Raw genomic sequence first — 22275 nt, forward strand, 5'->3', positions numbered from 1 at the left:
AAAAGTCTACGAGTCCCTTCATCCAAAAAGTACCCCCAAACTATGTCAGTCTACCGATACTAAATGCTACTCCAAATTAAAGCTCTATGGGAAAAGAGTACGATATACAAGTTTGGGATAAGGGTCTGGAGGTTCTCCACACCCGAAGAGAACGCCAATCACACGAATTCGCTAATACAAATTTTGAGTTAACCAACCTGCAGGAAGGCCCCACCCAAGAAACGGACATTTTGACCGATAGGAGCAATATGGGTATTAAATGAAATTTATTTGAGAGAAGAGCAAGAATCTGGTCGGTTTATTTGTGACAAAGAGTGTGGGGTATTCCACGCCGCAAAACTACCCCCAAGCTGACATATCAATCGTAATTACATATGTGGTACTCATATGAATGGCCTATGGAACTCAAATGAAAGGCCTATGGAGGAAGAAGAGTACGGTATAAAAATTCGGAGACCACTCACATCCTTAAAAAACCTCTTACGGTTACAATATATACGAACATGATAACATAAATTCAAGTCAAGTATACTGGATGGAACGCCCCAACCAAATTTCCCAAAACGGTCGTGGTGGTCTATAGGGCCAATCCTATATATAAAAATCAATTTGTGTTTGTTCGTAGGTTGTTCCTTATAGACTCAGAAACGGCTGAAGGGGGGCCGGACCCTCCCCCTTACCCTAATTTTCAGAAACGTTAGATCTCGGAGATGGGTGGTGCGATTTAAGCGAAATTTTGTGTGCTCTCATTTAGTACCCTAAAAATAAAAATTTGGTGTCCAAATTTCGGATGGGGTACCTAGGGGGGCCGCCCCACCCTTAAACCCACCAAACATATATTTAGACCAATAACGAGAATATGGGACTCAAATGAAAGGTATTTACGATAAGAAAACGTATCTGATATCCAATTCTCAAACCAAGTGCTAGGGGGACCACCCCAACACCCAAAACAACCCTAAATCGGACATATTTACCGACCATGGCAATATGGGACTCAAATGGAAGGTATTTTCGAGTAGAATACAAATCTGATATCCAAATGTGGGACCACGTTTCTGGGGGTCCACCCCTTCTCCAAAGCACCCCCCACACAGGTCTTATTTACTGACCATGGGAATATGGGACTTAAAAAAAAAGTATTTGAGAGCAGAATTCGAATCTGATATCGAAATATGGGACCAAGTGTTTGGGGTGCCGCCTCTTCCCAAAAACATCCCTTAAAAGGGACAAATTTACGACCATAGCAATATGGGGCTCAAATGAAAGGTCTTTGGGAGTTAAGCACGAATCTGTCATCAATATTCGGGAAAAGTGTCTATGGGGCCACTTCACCCCCACAACACCACCCAAATAGAAAGCATTTGCTGACTATTGCAATATGAGGCTCAAATAAGAGGGTTTTTAGAGTAGAACCCCCAAGCAGGTCATGTTTGCCGACTATGGAATTATGGGGCTTAAATTAAAGGTATTTGGGAGTAGACTGCGTATCTGATATCAACATTAGGGACCAACTGTCTAGGGGACGTCTCACCACCATAACAACCCCCAAATAGGACGTATTTGCTTACCATGAAAATTTGTGCCTTAAAGAGAGTTTTATAGTTTTTATGTCCAATACATCACACGGGACATATGTGATGACTTATGCAATAAGGAGTTTAATTGAGATTAGAAAACGAGTTTGATATCCAATTTTGAGGCCAATGGCAATATTGGGTTCAAATAAATGATATATGATAATAGAGCACGTTGCTCATATATTTTCCAGGCTTAATGTTAGGGAGACCACCTCAATCCCCAAAACAGCCCTAAATCGGGCATATTTACCGACCATGTCAATGTGGAGCTTAAATGAAAGGTATTGGGGGGGACCAATTTTCTCGGGGTCTACCCCTTTCCCAAAATACCCCACAAACAGCAATTTTTTACTGACCATCGCAATATGGGGCTCAAATAAAGGTATTTGAGAGTAGAAAACGAATTTGATATCCAAATGTAGGTTCATGTATTTAGGGCGTCACCCCTTCACCAAAACACCCCCCAAAGGCCAAAAAATTGTCGAGCATGCCAATATGTGGCTCAAAGAAGGTATTTGAGATTAGAAATCGAATTCGATTCGGGGACGCCTCATCGTGTAAACTCCCCTAAACCAATGGCAATATGGGGTTTAAATAAATGGCATTTGAAAGAAGAGCCTGGGGGACCACCTCACCCCCGAAAACACCCCTAAATCAGATATCATGAGAATATCGGGCTGAAAAAGAGTTTTTTAGGAATGCAGTACACTTAACATCCAAATTTAAATTCGTAGACCAATAAAGATCATGTGGGATTCAGATAAAGGCACTTATATTGTTAAACTGTTAGTCAAGCGATATATTGAGTTGCCCAAAAAGTAATTGCGGATTTTTTAAAAGAAAGTAAATGCATTTTTAATGAAACTTGGAATGAACTTTAATCAAATATACTTTTTTTACACTTTTTATCTAAAGCTAGCTAAAAGTAACAGCTGATAACAGACAGAAGAAAGAATGCAATTACAGAGTCACAAGCTGTGAAAAAAATTGTCAACGCCGACTATATGAAAAATCCGCAATTACTTTTTGGGCAACCCAATACTATTTTCGTAGCATGGTATTTCACTAAAAGCTGTTTAATTGTCGAAACTTTTGTTCCATTAAAAGTAAAAGAAGACACAGCGGAGCGGGCCCGGGTCAGCTAGTGACTCATAAAATTCGTACGGATTCTACATTTCAAATTTAAGCAAATTTTAATTTCATTGACTTCATCTGCATACCCCATACGGTGTAGGTTATTAAAATGTCGGCTTTGCCCGACTTTAGCTCGTCCTTATTTTTTTTTTTTTTAACTCATATCATGATATAACGCCCAAATAGACCGATCTCACGATTTAAGGTTTATGGCTCACAAAAGCCCAAATTTTGTTGTTGTTGTTGTAGCAGTGTGTTGTACACTGAGGCGGTAGCCCTTGCCGATGAAGGACACCATGGGGTCAATCCGGTACGTACAACCGGCTGCCGTGGGATTGGGCCCAATTTTTTACACGATTTTGCTCACGTGCGTGAAAATAAAGGTTCAATAAGACTATATTCGGATAAAGACCGATCTCCCGATTTAATTTCATGGACCCATTAAATACGCATTTATTGACCGATTTCGCTGAAACGTAGCACAGTAAATTATATTGAGGCACCCAAGGCGAATATGGTCCAAATCAGTTTATATTTGGATATGGCTGTCATGTGTACCGATCTCCCTTTTATTGCACATTCTTTTCGAATATAGTCCAGATCGGACCATATTTGGATTTTCCGACCATATGCTCCGTTATGCACATTAACGGTCCTAAGCTTGTAAAAAGGAACCTTATTACCCGATTTCAATTAAACTTGAAACAAATTGTTGTGTTAGGTGCCTCGACGTCCATGTCGAGTTTGGTCCAAATTGAACCATATTTCAATAAAGCTCTCATGGGATCATAAGTGGTGAACTTCTGATCAGATGTGGATAAAATGTATATCCGCGATGGTAGACATCCATAGTTCGGGCAGGCCGAATTTTTTTTTGCCGCTTTACTTATTTTGAAACAATCGAATCCATCTCCCATCAGCCAAAGGTATAGTTCCATCGATACTACTTGAGCTCGTAGATGAAGCAAAACCCTAGATAGCTATAAAAAAGTACCGGCAGTGCTGGGAATTCTCAAGATGAAAGTCCTTTACACACTACAGGCACATTACTTTATTTTGCTCTCAAAAATTTTTCAATTTCCCAATAAATCTTAACCTCATCCCCCTAATGTCATAAAACTCTGCCCTATTGTGATGACATAATTAAGCCTTTGAATTGTTGGACATTATCTGTGGCACACCTCTTTGAGTATAACCTGTATGGAAAATCTAAATTACACTCTGTCGTAAGCAGATATCAAAAGATTTCGCAAGTACACACATACAGCCACAAGCATAAACCCGCACACACAAACACATACGGAGTAGTACAAATTTAAGGACATTTACACTTAGGCATGTCATATAAGCCTTTAAATCTTTATTTAATTGGGATATGCACAAAGACATGCCATTCAGTCTCAAAAGGCTCTTTGTGTATGGATATGTAGAGCATGTAACATAAGCCTAACATGTGTAATTTAAACACACACTTGCGCACACACCGACACATACATGTATCTAAAATCGAAAGAGAATTAAATTCGCTTACAACCTTTATGGCCATCACATATGGTGACCATAACTTCTGCATTGAACGTAGATACCGAAAACCTGCAGACATTGAAAAATCTCATAAATTCTCTCAAGAACAAAATATTAAATATAAAATGCACATAAAATGATGCTGTTAACCAAATGTTTCATATTACATGGGCACAATCTGTGTTTATGGCACAATGTGTCTGCAAGGAAAAAAAAAAAATTTTGGGAAAAGAAAAAAAATTTTAAAATCAATAAGAAGTGAAAAAAAAATTTTAGACAATGGTAGATGAGTTGGTACTGAGCTTCAATAAAATTTCATCAATGTCAAAAAATCGAATGAATTGGCCAACAAGTACTGTTTGCATTTTCCCGGGTATTCACTATCCCGGGAAAAACGGGAATAAAAAGTGGTAATTTCCCGGGTTCCCGGAAATTCTTCTTCTTGTTCATGGAAATGGAAAAATTTCCCGGGAATTCCGTCTCCAAAAAGTCGGGAGTTCCCAGAATTTCTCCGGTTCGAGAATTGTGCTTCACGACTCGCTGACTAACCTAGCCAGCTGTCGTCCCTTGTCTCTTAGACACAGAAATCACTGATCCATTGATCACGCGTTTGCTAGGACCACCTAATCCAAGTGCCACGATCATGAGTGAAGCACATCCAATTGACAAGCCTACCAGCATTCTGCTCTTGTCCCTAAGCCACCGTTTTTGCCCGGTGTCTATCAAACACAGGAGCCCCTGCGCCACTGACCACGTATTTAAGGCAACCGCCTACTCCGAGTACCTGTAACATAGTGCCTCGATCACTCCGTGAGTAAATCTCGTTTCGGTAACCTAAGCAGCCAGCGCATCGCCCGGTATTGCTCTGAAACCGGAGCCCCTGAGCCTACCGTGCTACTCATCTCTTATGCTAACCTTACCCTTCGGTCACGAACCGAGTGGGCCACGTCCCAGTGACTAGCTTATCTGGGTTCTGTCAGCCTTAGTTGGCCTTCGTGCGAACTGCCTACCAGCGCGTCCCAAGAGCTAGTGCCATGATCACACCGTGAGTCATTCACGACTCGTTGACTAGCCTAGCCACATTTCGCCCCTTATCTCTTCGACATAGAAATCACTGAGCCAATGACTACGCGTTTGCTACGACCAAGTGCCAGGGTCATGAGTGAAGCACAACTCATTGACTAGGCTACCAGCGATCTGACCTTATCCCCAAGCCACAGTTTTTCCCGGTGTCTATTTAGCACATGAGCCCCTGAGCCAGTGTCCATGCTACCCATCCCATCTGCTTACAAAACCTCTTCTACGTTCAAGCCGTGAATGCTTCTTGACTCGTTGACGACACTAGCCAGCAGTTTGTCCTTGTTCCTCACACACAGGAATCAAAGCCACCCAACCACGCGTTAGCGCCAACCGCCTACACTCGAGTCCTTGTGAGCAAATGCCACTATCATGACTTGAAGGCTTCGCGACTCGTTGACTAGCACAGCCAACTCGGCGCCCTTGTCCCTCAGACACAGGAATCACGGTGCCACTGACCACGTGTTCGCGCCAACCACCTTTACCCGAGTGCCCGTGGCCAAGTGTCACCACCACCGCATAAGTGAGTCACGTCCCGGTGACTAATCTATCCAGCATTTAGCATTTGTCCATCAAACTCAGGAGCCCCTGAGCCTACCTTGCCACCCATTCGTTCTGCTTGCCTCACCTTTAGGTCCCGAAGCAAGTGGGCCACGGCCCAGTAACCAACTTAGTCTGCGTTCTGCCGTTGTCCCTAATACATAGAAGCCACTGAGCCAATGATCGCTCGTTCGTTCGAACTGAACATTGTGCCTCGATCAGGCCGATCACGTTCTGGTAACCTAAACAGCCAGCGTATCGCCCCGTGTCGCGATGAAACTAAAGCCACTGAGCCGAACTACCTACCCGGAATCCTGTGACATACTGACAAACCACAAACCACAGGAGCAACGGAGCCATTGAAGCCCAGTTCGTGCCAACTTTGTCCCAGTGACCTAGTGCCACGATCACGACTTGAGAGCTTCACCACTCGTTGACTAGCCCAGCCAGCTGTCTGCTCTGCTCAGTGATTCCTGCGTCTGAGAGACAACACAGGAATCACTGAGCCACTGACCACAGGTTCATGGCAACCGCCTACTCCCTCGCACCATTAACAAAGTACCCCGATCACATCGTGAGTGCATCATGTTCCGGTAACTTAGAGCCACGATCGCGCCGTGACTGAATCCATTCTCGGTTGCTAGCCTAGCCTGCGTTTTGTCCTGGTTCCTTAGACACAGGAGCCACTGAACCATTGCCGCGCGTTTGACCACTCCCTGTCCCACTGACCTAGTGCCATGATCACAACGGGAATGAATCTCGTACTGGAGACTATCCTAGTCAGTGTTCTTCCCTCGTCTCTCAAACGCAAAAGCCACTGAGCCATTGACCACTCGTTCGTGCCAACTTTGCCCCAATGACCTAGTGCCACTATAGCGCCATGAATGAATCTCCTATCGGTAACTAGCCTATGTGACATTCTAGTCTTGTTCACCAGACACAGGAGTCACTAAAGGATTTTACATGCGTCCCTTAAACACAGAAGCCACTGAGCCTTTGACCCGCGCTTGTGCCCACCCTGTCCCACCCACTACCCTAGTGCCAAGATCACGCCGTGAATGAATCCCGTACCAGTGACTGGCTTAGCCAGTGTTCTACACTCGTCCCTCAAACACAGAATCCCCTGACCCATTGACCACGCCTTCGTCCTTATCTCCTACACCCGCGTGCCAGTGACCTAATGCAGGAGCCATGGACCATGTGTTCGTGCAAACCGCGTCCGGTGACACAGAGTCTCGATAATGCTGTGAGTGCATCACGTGGTCTGTCAGCCAGTGTCTCGCTCACACAGAAGCTACTAAGACATTAACCACGCCTTCGTGCAAACGGCCTACTCTCCCATCCTGGTGACATAGTACCTCGATCATGCCGTGAGTGAATCATGTCCCTGCCATGTTAACAGTCAGTGTTTCGTCCAATGGCTCGATTTACTGCAAGCAACCTACTCCCGCATTTAGGTCCTAATGACTATTGTAGATCACGACATTAGCGAACCAACCACGTCCATGTAATCTGAGTCGCCAAAGTAGTATCCAGCGACTGACATTCTTGGAATCGCTGAGCTACTAATTACCGCAACCACGGAAGTCTTTTGTCTACCCTGAACTTATAGTGGGCCTGGCCGGAAATTTCGTGCCTGAAATCGGTCTAGCAATCGAACTGGTGATACTAACAACTGCTCAACAACAGATTTTTTCCAATCATTGACCGCCGCAAAACACTGCAGCATCAAATAATCCATTGTTGTTGTTGTTGTGGCAGTGTGTTGTATTCTATCTTTGATCTGCTTGATTCTGTTGAATATCAAGACCTAGGAACTCTGCGACTAGGATGGGGTGTGTCCAGAGGGATCTGGGTCTGAGTGGAGTGGGTCTGGCTTGGCAGTTAAACAGGTAACGAGTGTAGTGTGATCACAATCGGTACATACATCCTGCACATCGGCATCAATCCTTGCTCTGTAAGAGTTGAGTTAAAGCTTCTGGACAGTGGATACCTATCCACAATATGATGATTTGGATGGTCTATACGATAACAGCCCAGAAGGTATTGTTTAGACAGCATGTAGTTCGGTCTTTGCGGGGGTAGGATCTTTGTCTTCGGATGAAAGTGGTCCTCATGAGAACTGAGGACAGCCCATCGCAAGGGCGATTCTGACATATCTAACACAGATTACAGAGCTGACGAGATCACTTTGGCGCTGCATATCTTAGCACAGACCGGTCAATTGCTTTGTACGTGGTCTACAGGGTATCGTTGTCAGCACCACAAGTGCTGCCGGCAAATGACTTGAGGACCTTGCTTCTACTTCTGACTTTACCGCAAATTGCTGTGACATGTGGGGCGAATGTGTAAAAGCTGTCAAATGGGACACCAAGTACTTTGGGATACTTGATGGTCGGAATCATTTCTCCATCGACCATCTCTTTCTGCTCATTATTTACCTCCGCGTATTTGTAGTGAACAATGAGGCCGAAGATTTGATGGCAGATATCTTCAAATCTCTTGCAGCGAAATAAGAGGCAAGTTCGTCGAGGTAGACGTTCAACCTATCGCAGATGTCATCAATGGGTGGGGACCATGATCGTGCAATCGTCCGCATATGATACGATCTCCAAGTCGTCTAGAGAGGGTGGAATTGAGGTTAGGCTAGGTTAAATAGTGCCGGAGATATCACCCCGCCTTGGACAACTCCCTGTTTCACTCTACTGTGCTTGGACTTCTTATCACTAAATTCCACAAATAACTGGCGACCATACAGATTATTCACGACCCAGAGTTTCAGGCTTGAGTGGAGGGACGTGTTGGCGATGTCCTCAAACTGTTTGGCATGGTTACCGTGACGAATGCCTTCAACAGGTCCAGTGCCACGAGGACCGTCCTATCACATGGCCTGGGCTGATTAAAGCCACGACAAATGAGTGCGGCGATGATACGCAAAGCAGCTGTTTTGCTATACAATCTTCAAAATCCATGTCGATGCGGAGGAGAAGGAGAAATGCCTCAAGCCTCTTTGCTACTGGTGAGAGAAGGGAGATCGGTCTGCACGACTCCCCCTTTCCTTTCTAGACTTCAGTAACAGGATCAAAATGCAAATTTTGCCCATGAACATTCCACTAAGGAACAAGAGCAAACTTGGCACATATCAATGAGTGCAGTCCACCTCTTTGGAGTGAAGTTTTACATATCATAGTACCTCATAAATGTTGCCAACATTAGAAGGGGACAACCAGCGCAGAGGTAAGCATGTCCGCCTATGATGCTGAACGTCTGGGTTCAAATCCTGGCGAAAACATCAGAAAAAATTTTCAGCGGTGGTTATCTCTTCCTAATGCTGGCAACATTTGTGAGGTACTATGCCATTTTAAAACTTCTCTCCAAAGAGTTGTCTCACTGCGGTACGCGGTTCGTACTCGACCATAAAAAGATGCCCCTTATCATTGAGCTTAACGTTGAATCGGACAACATTCATTTATATGGAAGAAGTTTGTCCCTGTTCCTTAATGAAATGTTCTTGGACAAATTTGCATTTGCATAGGAGGTCACCGTAGTGCAGAGGTTAGCATGTCCGCCTATGAAGCTGAATGCCACGATACAAACCCTGGCGAGATGATCAGAAAAAAGTTTCAGCGATGGTTATTCCCGCTATGCTATGACAGCCAGCTGCCGTATAGATCAACCTCTCGATTTAAGGTCTTGGGCCCATAAAAGGCGCATTTATTGTCCGATTTAGCCGAAATTTGGGACAGTGAGTTATCATAGGTTCTTCGACATCCGTCTGCAATTTGTCCGAGATCGGTCCAGATTTGGATATAGCTGTCATATAAACCGTGCTCTCGACAGTTTAGATCGGTCCAGATTTGATCGGTCCAGATTTGAATATAGCTGCCATATAGACCGATTTCTCTATATAAGGTCTTGAGCCCCTACAAGGCGCATTGATTGCCCGATTTCGCCGAAATTTGGTACAGTGACCTATGGTAAGCCTATCGACATCCTTCTTAAATTTGGCTCAGATCGGTTCAGATTTGGATGTAGCTGCTTTATAGGCCGATCTCTCGATTTAAGATTTTAGGCCTATCAAAGGCGCATTTAATGTCCGATGTCGCCGAAATTTGGGACAGTGAGTTTAGTTAAGCCCTTCGATATCCTTTCTAAATTTGGCTTAGATCGGTCCAGATTTGGATGTAGCTGCCATATAGACCGATCTCTCGATTTAAGGTCTTGGGCCCATAAAAGGGGCATTTATTGTCCGATTTCACCGAAATTTGGGACAGTGAGTTAAGCTAAGCCCTTCGATATCGTTTCTAAATTTGGCTTGGATTGGTCCACATTTGGATATAGCTGCAATATTGACCGATCTGTCGATTCAAGGTCTTGAGCTCATAAAAGGAGCATTTATTGTCCGATTTCGTCGAAATTTGGGACAGTGACGTAAGATAAGCCCTTCGAAATCCTTCTTAAATTTGGCTCAGATCTATCCAGATTTGGATGTGGCTGCCTTATAGACCGATCTCTCGATTTAAGATTTTAGGCCCATCAAAGGCGCATTTAGTGTCCGACGTCGCCGAAATTTGGTACAGTCAGTTAAGTTAAGCCCTTCGGCCAATGAGTTGTGTTAGACCCTTCAACAACGTTATTCAATTTTTTCAAGATTGGTCCAAATTTGAACATAGCTGCCATATAGACCGATTTCTCGATTTAGGTCTTGGGCCCATAAAACGTGCATTTATTATCCGATTTTGCTGACATTTTTAACATTGAGTTGTGTTAGGCCTTTCGATATCTTTCTTCAATTTGGACCAGATCGGTTCAGATTTGGATACAGTTGCCATATAGACCGATCTCCCATTCAAGGTTATGGGCGCATTTATTGTCCGATGTCGCTGAAATTAGACACTGTGACAACGTCCGTGCCGAATTTGATCCAAATCGGACCATGTTTCGATTTTTCACCGGATTATGACGAAAGGTGTTTTACACATATACCAGAGGTGGTGGGTATCCAAAGTTCGGCCCGAACGAACTTAACGACGTTTTACTTTTTTTTGATATTTTGCTCCATAACAGCCAGACCATTAGAATTTTCGATCCAAGGAGATATCGCATTATGGCACGCCGTTCATATTCAGCTACAAAAAGGAGGTCCCTTATCATTGAGCTTTAATGGGTTTCTTATGAAATGTTCCTGGACAAATTTGCATTTACATACATGAAATTTAATATTTACATAGATTTTTGTTAGCAAGTCTATTTTTTGAAACATGACCTAATGAAATATTTTATTGATATCAGTAGAAACCATAACCCTTTTACTCGTTATCTAACCCATTCAGAGTTTTTGACAATTCTCTCCACCCATTACATTTTGAATACACATTTACATCCACCTCCACTCAGAATTCTTAAAGACCCATAATCACATTCCTTGACACATTGATGATTTCAACCCAAATGTCATATTTTTATGACCCCTCATTTGTAATTTCCGGCCAAGAAAAAAATATTATCATTTAAGATCCCTTCTTTTCCCTCTTCAATGGCTTTTTAATCCTTTTCAAATAAGTACTTTTTCTGCCCCATCCTTAGCAAAAGCATGCAAAAGAATATTTACCGAAAAGCAGCAAGAGAATGTGCAAATGTGACCGACATGTAATCATTGTTGACATTCGTTCGTTTGTCTGTCCGTCCACGTCCCAATAAAGTTACCCAAAAAAGGATGTAAAAGTTAGGGGCTAAAATGGTCATATAGTCAGACGTTTGCCATGATTTCCTGGCTACCCTAAATAGAGCAAAAAACGAAAAGTTTGAGTGAAAGGACAAATGTTGACAATGAACTTTAAATGGAGATATGTATGGGGAAAAGCCCAAGAGTGTAGAGAATGTTTAAACAGCTAAACAAATACGGAAGTGATTTGTAATTTTAAATTTGAAAAAAAAAATTGAAGGGAAACCATAAATGACAAAAACCAATTTTTATTTAAAAAAGCGTAGTAATTTTCGCAAAATATTAAAAAAAAATTTTAAAAAATCTTTCTGTCCTCATTATCGTCTTTGAGAACAGAGTGAAGACTTTTACCACATAACACGAAAAAGCGACATTCATTAATAAAATTGCCAATATAATGCTGCTGTCGATCTTATTCGACTAGGCCGCTCAGTATCATAGTCGTCGCTCATACGAAAATAAAGAAATACAGTGACCCAAAGTAAATTGACTGCATTTTTGTTGCATTTCAACCAATTCTCCCTCTTCACTCTTTCTGCCATTACTCCCATTCATTATAACAAACCAAAAGTCTAATTATAATATTTTTACAATAATGTTTCCCATAATTTGCAGCCTCATTAAACTTTAAAATTTAAAATTTAATTTATTTTAGGAACTTTCCACGATATGTATCCCTAGCGACAGCAATCATCGACACCAAATCATGTTTGCCCATAGTAAACTTCAACATCGTTGCCCCTGACAATATCTCCAATAATCCACTTTCAGTTCATCAAACGAGCCCATTTTAAGGCAATAACCAAAAACAAAATCCCCCATATACATTTTTGAGAGAAAACAAAAAAAACACATTTTTAATGTTTCCATTGACCAAACCCCCGAACAACCACACCAACAACCAAAAACACTACCACTACTACTACAAAACAAAATTTGCAATTTAATGCGACATTAAATCGTAGTTAGCTTTATGGCCAATATGATGATGTAAACAAACAAAAGTGAAAACCTTCAACGTAGAGGTTTGGGGCCAAAGAACCTACAACAATTTAAACGAGGGCAGAGTTGCCATTGTGAAAAATATTCCTAAAAATAGGAACAGCGCCACCTACACTTGAACGCAAATTTTAATGTCACATTCGTAATCTACTCCCTAATACCTTTCATTTGAGTCCCATATAACCATGGTCGGCTAATATGTCCATTTGGGGGTATTTGGGGGTGGGCGACCTCCCATTACTTGGACCTAATGTTTTATGCCATATTTGTAATCTACTGCCTTATACTTTTCATTTGAGTCCCATATTGACATGAACTTCGAATATATATGTTTAATGGAGTTTTAAGGTTGGGGGGATGGGTGCCCCGCTGGGTACTTGAACCCAAATTTTAATACCATATTCGTATTCTGGTCTCCAATACCTTTCATTTGATATCCTTATTGTGCCCATCGAACCACTTTCTGATATGGGTGGCGTTTTTGCGGTAAAGGGGAGAGTCCGCCTCCACCCAATATCTAAAACTTATATAGCCTGTGTTTCCTTCCAGACAAACATACAAAATCTATGAAAATTTCAAAAAAACCGGTTCAGCCAAGTATCATATAGTCATAATGGGTCTAAAGGCGTTTTTGAGGCATGGCATGACCCCCTATACTTCCATCTGATTTTGTATGCCAGATTCGAAATCAACTCGCGAATACCTTTCATTTGAAATCCATATTGAAATGAACGTCCAATATGTCTGTATGGGGGAGTTTTGGGGTTGAGGCGGCCCGATGGGTACTTCGACTCAAATTTTAATACCATATTCCTATTCTACTCTCCAATACCTTTCATTTGATACCTATATTGTCCCGATCGGTCCACTTTTGATTTTGGGTTGTGTTTTTCGCATAAGGGGGAGGGTCCGTCCCCCTTCCGATAACGAAAAATTATATAGCCTATGTTTCCTTCCAGACCAACCTACACAATATGCGAAAATGTCGAGAAAATCGGTTCTGCCGTTTTTCAGTCTATATGGAACCGAGTCCCATATATGCGTGATTGGCTAATGTGCTCATTTTGGGCGTTTTTATGGGGGTGGGGTGACCCGCTATACTTCGACATCGAATTTGTATGCCAGATTCGTTATCTTCTCCCACATACTTTTCATTTGATACCCATATTGTCCTTATCCGTCCACTTTTGATTTTGGGTGGTGTTTTTGGGGTAACGGTGGAGGGTCCGCCCCCTTCCGATATCAATAAATTATAAAGCGTATTCCTACTTTCTGACCATATTCGTAATCTACTCCCGAATACCTTTCATATGAGTCCCATATTGTCATGATCGTCAAATAAACCTATTTTGAGGGGTTTTGGAGCTGGGGCGGCTCCCCCGGTACTTGGACCCTACTTTTATTTTGAAATTCGCACTCTGCCCTTGAATACCTTTCATTTGAATCCCACATTGTCCCGATCGGTTCACTTTTATTTTTGGGTAGTACTCTTGGAGTAAGGGGGAGGGTCCGCCCCCCTCCCGATATCAAAAAATTATATAGCCTATGTTTCCTTCCTTTCCGACCTACACAATCTGCGAAAATTTCAAGGTAATCGGTTCAGCCGTTTTTGAGTCTATAGGGAACAAACAAACCTACAAACAAATAAACAAGCATACATACAAACAAACGAATACACATACAAACAAACAAACACAAATTGAATTTTATATAAAAGATTTAACGGCCAAGGGTTTTATAAAGGCGATTTTGTGGCACATATTAACGCCAAACGGCTAAATGGATTTGAATGAAAAAGCCATCAATCAAAATATATTTTTCCAGAAAAGCGATGAATATATATGAAAATTAATTCTCCTTAAAGAAAATCCATAAAATGAGGAATTTATTTTCACTTCTCAGTGACAGAGAGAGCCACATTCACGCCGTAAGTCACATCTCAGAGAATAGTCTAGCCAGCGTTTTGATCTTGTCCCTCAGACATATGAGCCAATGAGCCATTGACCACGCATTCGTTACAACCGCCTGCCTAGTCCTGGTGACAGTACTACGTTCACATCATGAGTGAATCACATCTCGGTGAAAATTCTAGCCAGCGTTCTGCCATTGTCCGTCAAATACAGGGGCGATGAGCCATTGATCAATCAAGCTTTCGTCACAACCCCCTAGTCCCGGTGACATAGTACCACGTTCACATCGTGAGTGAATCACATCTCCGTAGCCTATCCAGCATTCGGCGCTTCTTCCTTGGACGCAGGAGACGATAAGCCATTGACGTTTTCGTTACAACCACCTTCTCCCATATTCCCGTTAGGTTACTCAGTACCACCTTCAAGTTGTGAGTGAATCACGTCTCTGTGATTAGCCCAGCCAGCATTCCATACTTGTCACCCAGGCTTAGGAACCTATGAGTCATAATCACATACTCTTACGTCCCACGTTCACATCATGAGCGAATCACGTCTCGGTGAATATTCTACGCAGCGTTCTGCCATTGTCCCTCAAACACAGGAACCGATGAGCCATTGATCAAGCTTTCGGCACAACCACGTAGTCCCGGAGATATAGTGACACGTTCACATCGTGAGTGAATCACGTCTCCGTAAATAACCAAAGCAGAATTCTGCGTTATGCCTTGGACACAGGTGCAGGCAGTTACACAGTTCCACGATTACGCCGTGAGTAAATCACGTCTCTGTGATTAGCCCAGCTAGCATTCCGCGCTTGTCTCTCAGACACAGGAACCGATGAGCCATGGACCACGCGTTCGTTACATTCGCTTACTGGTGTCCTGGTGATATAGTGCAACGTTCACATTGTGAGTGAATCACGTCTCAGTGAATAGCTTAGCCAGCGTTCCACGCGTTAACTCAAACCGCTTGTCCCGAGTCCTGGAGAGAAAATGTCTCGATCTTGTCATGGATGCACCTCGCCATGTAACCTGAGTAGCCAGCTTCTGGTGGACATGGATTCTAGGTAACGCAAAGAGTGCTTGACGGCCATAATGATGAGACTATTTCGAGAGATAAACTGCCCACCTAATTCATCATTCAATATGTCAATTGTTTCAGTCTTGTTGGAACCACATATCACCCTGCATGGGATAGCTGTGATCACCACACAGTCTGGAACTTTGAGGTCCGATCTGTGTGGTGCTCATCACTGTCACGAGAAGCTTAACTGCGAGTTACCGGGCACGTCCACAGGTTGCGGATACTGGAATGCTGTATACCGAGTAGCTGCAACGGTAGTCGTAGACAATCAGCAGTATCGAGCGGAGAGTTTTAGTGAGGGGTAGGGGCTTGGGAACCCACCACCATGGATTCTGCTAAAAATTTATACAAAACAAATTTATTTGAAGCAAAAAATTAAAGCTTCTAGGAACCGAACAAGGATGATCGAGAGACCGGTATCAGGTTATAGACTGATTTGGACCGTATTTGGCGCAGTTATTGGAAGCCGTTGCAGCTTGAAGTCAAATCGAGAGATCGGTTTATATGGGAGCTATATCAGGTTACAGACCGATTTGGACCGTACTTGACACAGTTGTTGAAAGATTTAATTTTCAGAACAGTGCATGCAAAATTTCAGCCAAATCGGACAAAAGTTCCGGCTTGTAAGAGCTCAAGAAACCATATCGTGAGATCGGTTTATATGGGAGCTATATCAGGTTACAGGCCGATTTAGAGCGTACATAACACAACACTCGTGCTCAGTTTCAACCACATCGGATGAAAATTTGCAGCTTGTAAGGGCTCAAGAAGTAAAATCGGGAAATCGGTTTATATGGGTGCTATATCAGGTTACAGACCGATTTAGAGCGTACTTGGCACAGTTGTTGAAAGTCATAACACAACACTCGTGCTCAGTTTCAACCACATCGGACGAAAATTTGCAGCTTGTAAGGGCTCAAGAAACCAAATCGGGAAATCGGTTTATATAGGAGCTATAACAGGTTATAGACCGATTTGGACCGTACATGGCACAGTTGTTGGAAGTCATAACAGAACACTCTTTGCGAAATTTCAGCCAAATCGGACAAAAATTGCAGGTTGAAAGGGCTCAAGAAATAAAATCGGGAAATCGGGTTTATATGGGAGCTATATCAGGTTACAGACCGATTTAGAGCGTACATAACACAACACTCGTGCACAGTTTCAACCACATCGGACGAAAATTTGCAGCTTGTAAGGGCTCAAGAAGTAAAATCGGGAAATCGGTTTATATGGGAGCTATAACAGGTTATTGACCGATTCGGACCATACTTGGCGCAGTTGTTGGAAGTCATAACAGAACACTCTTTGCAAAATTTCAGCCAAATCGGACAAAAATTGCGGCTTGTAGGGGCTCAAGAAGTAAAATCGGGAAATCGGTTTATATGGGAGCTATAACAGGTTATGGACCGATTCGGAACGTACTTGGCGCAGTTGTTGGAAGTCATAACCGATGATTATGGACCGATTCGGAACGTACTTGGTGCAGTTGTTGGAAGTCATAACCGATGATTATGTGCAAAATTTCAGCCAAATCGGACAAAAATTGCGGCTTCCAGCGGCTCAAGAAGTCGAATCGTCGGATCGGTGGGAGCTATATCTAAATATGAGCCGATATGGCCCATTTGCAATCCCCAACGACAAACATCAATATTATGTATCTGTACGAAATTTCAAGCGGCTAGCTTTACGTATTCGACCGTTTCTTTCTCTACGATGAAATGGCAGCGTATACTAAACATTTTGCACAGATAACAGATGACGTTCAGTGCTGCCAACCCAAAAAAACTTAACTCATAAAAAGTCAGCTGTTAGATAAGCATCATTTATAATTGTATTTTTATGTATTCGACCGTTTCTTTCTCTATGATAAAATGGCAGAGTATACTGAACACTTTTCACAGATGACAGATGACGTTCAGTGCTGCCACCCCAAAAAACTTAACTCATAAAAAGTCAGCTGCTTATCTACATCATTTATAATTGCATAAAAAAAAGGCTATTTTTATAGAAAATGTTGTCTAATTCTTGTAGTTCTGGTGCATCTGGGAGTGGGTTAGTCCAAGATACTTATCTCCAAATTTGGATATCAGATTCGCACTCCACTAACAAAGAACTTCAATAAGATCCTCATATTGCCTACAGAGAACAGAAGATCAATTCTTCAGGAAGTGGGGCGGTCTTGTACAAAATCCTTTTTTCACAGAAAATGTTGGTCATTTCTTTTAGTGCTGGTTCATCTGGTTTTGATGTAGTCCAAGACAAATAGCCCCAAGTTTGGATATCACATCCGTACTCTACTAACAAAGACCTTCAATAAGATCCTCATATTGCCTACAGATACAGCATGAGAACAGAAGATCAATTCTTCAGGAAGTGGGGCGGTCTTGTACAAAATCCTTTTTTCACAGAAAATTGGCACAAGACACTTGGTCTCAAATAATAATATTGATTTGCCCAAAAAGTAATTGCGGATTTTTTAAAAGAAAGTAAATGCATTTTTAATAAGACATAGAATGAACTTTAATCAAATATACTTTTTTTACACTTTTTTTCTAAAGCAAGCTAAAAGTAACAGCTGATAACTGACAGAAGAAAAAATGCAATTACAGAGTCACAAGCTGTGAAAAAATTTGTCAACGCCGACTATATGAAAAATCCGCAATTACTTTTTGGGCAACCCAATATAAGAATTGTAATCTACTTTTCAACCCCTTTCATTAGAGTCCAATATTGTCCCCACTGGTCTGTTAATCCTATTAATTTACTTTTTTTGGGGAAAGGTAGCCCCAGCTTCTTGATGCCTACAGTAGCGACACTCTTCTACTCTTCTATCAAAGACCTTTCATTTGGTTCCCATATTGCCCTGATCGGCTGACATGTTCTGTTGCAGACTGGTTGGCCCCCAGTTACATGATTCCCCCTATTTATATCAGTTCCATATCTTTCAACGTCCCAATTGGCAAACATGTTAATATGGAGGGATTTTGATAGTGGACGAAATTCCCTAGAGTCTCCCCACAAACGGCAACACTCCTTAGGACCTCAACTTCATTGCAAATCCATAGTCAACCCTGTTCGCAATGTATTTGGCCTTTGCCATAATGTTTGTTGGTGTTAATGATACCATTGACCCAGAACTTGAATGTGGAGGTTGTGGCTTTAAAGGACATTCCCCGTTTATATCATAACGAGCAAGAGTAAAATGTTTAAAGCAATTAAAAAAAAAAATAAAACCAAAACCACAAAATGACCCCAATAACACTTGACCTTGCGTTGCATCGGATTGGGAAAGCGGAAAGTGTAATCAAACGAATGTAATTAGAAATTATTTTGTTTTGGCTAAAATCGAATTGAAACGAAATCGAATTTCTGCGAAAAACAAATCAAATCAAAGCAAAACAAAGCAAAACAAATCAACAGATTCTGGTAGTCAGTCAGCCACTTAGTCAATAAGATGTAATTAACATTGGCTACATTGGCTACATTGACATTTGGTCATCAACTTTTGGCTTTTTGCAGTCAACCGCACCTCTGTTAGTGACTCAAAACAAAGCCCATCATCACCTGTTTGGTTGATGGTGAGCAATGGCAATCATTGGACCATGACATCCAACAGCCATCCATCTAATATTGGCTGTGATGTTTATTAGCCAGACAGACAGACGGACAGACAGACGGATAGATAGATAGACAGTCAGACTGACACCCAAATCCATTTGCCACTAATTCAACATGCTTTCCATTCATGGCCATCACCAGCTCTTTGGCAACACGCTTGATCTCCTGCTATCAACCTATCAACCTCCCTACCGAGTGTATAAAAACCTTTCACACTTTTCATATTCCATTCATTTTTGAGTGTGGTCTCCATTAAAGGTGTTTTGTTCGCTATTTAACCAAGGACCCGCGTTTACGTGTGTGTGTCTCTCTGTGTGAGTGGGTGGCTGTGTGTGTGTGTACGATATCCATTTGTGGACTTTATAAAGTGCTACCAAAATAGTTACAATGTCGTTAGCCAAGCAAGCACTGTTTAAGCACTGTGTTGCCTTCGCATGGTTGTGGATGGCGGTGGCTTTGCAATCTGTGCTCGTTGTAAGTTAATTGTGATCCTTTACACAGGATATTGAAGTTAAATTGTAAACGTGGAAACATTTTTTTGGTAAATTAATTAAGCAAACCATCGAGGCAGCAGCCACAGCTATAGCTGCAGCACCGGCAGCGCCAGCGCAGGCAGCAGGATCTTTTAATTGTTCACAACCGCCGCAATTTGAAAACTTTGTAAGTACCATTTGCAAACTGGAGGAGAGAGAGAGAGAGGGGGAGAGAGAGAGCGAGAAATAGGGCTATTGAGATTAATGGAAGGTTCTAGAACCCCTAAAGCCTAAAGTTTTTAGGCAAAGCATTAACTTTTATGATGTACATCGAAAGCAATTTAAAATATTGAAATTGATGGAATGCTAAAGCATCACACAGCAAAATAGTCTGAGTCATTTCAGATAAACTGATTTAAAGTTGAGATTTTAAATGTGGTTGATGGCTTGCCTAATGCGTTGATGGATGTGAAATTCGATTAATTACAAAATGGATAGATGGATATTTAAAACAAAACATTCCATGCAAATTTAAGAAATTTTAAACATAACGCTTAATATTGATAAATGGAATTTTTAAAATGTTCATATCCTAAACCAGTTATGTGGTTGTTGAGTGACCATAAGGGGGCATTAAATTGGTGCAACGATCTCCCAGATCTTGGGTTTTTGAAAATTAGGGAAAGGGGGAAGGTCCCAGAATTCGTACTTTACTGTCGTAGATCTTTTCTTTATGTCCCATATTGTCTCGAGCGCCCTTTATGTCGTATTGAAGGGTATTTAGTGGGTTGGCGGTCCCCTGACTCTTTTTTCTATGATTGTATACTAGATTCATAGTCTACTCCCTAAGACCTTTTATTTGATACCCATTTTGTGATTTTGGCCATACATTCCATTAGGGTGGTCGCGTAGACTCCTTGGACCAAATTCTTATACAAGATCCGTACTCTACTTTCAATTACCTTTTATTATAACCTCCACCATAGAATGGGGTTTGTAACTACTCGAAATATTCGTCTGAGACCCCATAAAGTATATATATTCTTGATCGTCATGTCATTTTAAATCGATCTAGCCATGTCCGTCCGTCCTCTGTCCGTCCATCTGTCCGTCCGTCCGCCTGTCTGTCGAAAGCACCCTAACTTTCGAAGGAGTAAAGCTTGCCGCTTTAAATCTTGCACAAATACTTTTTATTAGTGTAGGTCGGTTGGTATTGTAAATGGGCCAAATCGGTCCATGTTTTGATATAGCTGCCATATAAACCGATCTTGGGTCTTGACTCCTTGAGCGTCTAGAGGGCGCAATTCTCATCCGATTTCGCTGAAATTTTGCACGTAATGTTTTGTTATGATTTCCAATAACTGTGCGAAGTGTAATTCAAATCGGTTCATGTTTTGATATAGCTGCCATATAAACCGATCTTGGGTCTTGACTTCTTGAGCCTCTAGAGGGCGAAATTCTCATCCGATTTGACTTAATTGTTGCACGTGGTGTTTTGGTATCACTACCAACAACTGCGCTAAGTATGGTTTAAATCGGTCCATGTTTTGATATAGCTGCCATATAAACCGATCTTGGGTCTCGGGTTCTGTACAGATTTGCGCCATACTTAGCACAATTATTGGAAGTCATAACAAAACACCACGTGCAAAATTACAGCCAAATTGGATGTGAATTGCGCCCTCTAGTGGCTCAAGAAGTCAAGACCCCAGATCGGTTTATAAGACAGCTATACCAGGTTATGAACCGAACCGATTAGCACAGTTGTTGAAAGTCATGACCCGAAATCGGTTTATATGGCAGCTATATCGGGTTTAGGACCGATTTGAACCATACTCATCGCAAAACACCACGTGCAAAATATCAGACAAATCGGACGAGAATTGCGCCCTCTAGAGACTCAAGAAGTCAAGACCCAAGATCGGTTTATATGGCAGCTATATCATAACATGGACCGAAATGGCCCATTTACAATACCAACCGACCTACACTAATAAAAAGTATTTGTGCAAAATTTCAAGCGCCTAGCTCTACTTCTTCGAAAGTTAGCGTGGTTTCGACAGACAGACGGACGGGCGGACGTGGCTCGTTCGACCTAAAATGACATAAGGATCGAGAATATATATACTTTATGGGGTCTTGGACGCATATTTCGAGGTGTTGCAAACAGAATGACAAAATTAGCATACCCCCATCCTATTGTGGAGGGTATAAAAATAACATACTATCAGCATGTGAAGTGAACCCTCCTAAATAAATCCTGGCTACGTCTCTGGCTACAAAATATGTGTATGTTTTAGTCGATATACGCTTTTAAGACGGCAATAATTTAGGTCCTATCGTAGAGAAATCTTGCAAGACTCTATTCTATATTTCGATAGGTATTCAAAATTAAAGTCTAACTAGTTTTTGACATGGGTTCTATTTATTAAAAGTGGTACATAGACGAAGTGGTGAAGGCTAATATATAGTCAGCTCTGCCCGATTTTTGACTTTCCTTGCTTGTTGCTTTTTTTATAAACTTAGATGGTTCCAATATACTTTACAGGACATCAGCAAATGTTGCCGTTTGCCTTCCATAAATCTAGGACCAGCGGTCGAGAAAT

The 22275-nt window shown here is 41.9% G+C and overlaps 1 protein-coding gene across 1 annotated transcript in view; it reads left to right on the top strand.

Moving 5' to 3' along the window:
* Positions 1–19453: 19453 nt before the first annotated feature.
* Positions 19454–22275, top strand: part of LOC106082640 (uncharacterized) — a 9274-nt gene continuing 6452 nt past the window's right edge. The window contains exons 1-3 of the mRNA XM_059370059.1: positions 19454–19670; positions 19752–19856; positions 22218–22275. The exon at positions 22218–22275 is cut by the window's right edge and continues 62 nt beyond it. Coding sequence (XP_059226042.1) covers positions 19584–19670; positions 19752–19856; positions 22218–22275 — 250 coding nt within the window. The 5' untranslated portion in view covers positions 19454–19583. The remainder of the gene's footprint in view (positions 19671–19751; positions 19857–22217) is intronic.

This window comes from Stomoxys calcitrans, chromosome 5 (assembly GCF_963082655.1).
Source record: "Stomoxys calcitrans chromosome 5, idStoCalc2.1, whole genome shotgun sequence".
Taxonomy (NCBI): Eukaryota; Metazoa; Arthropoda; class Insecta; order Diptera; family Muscidae; genus Stomoxys; species Stomoxys calcitrans.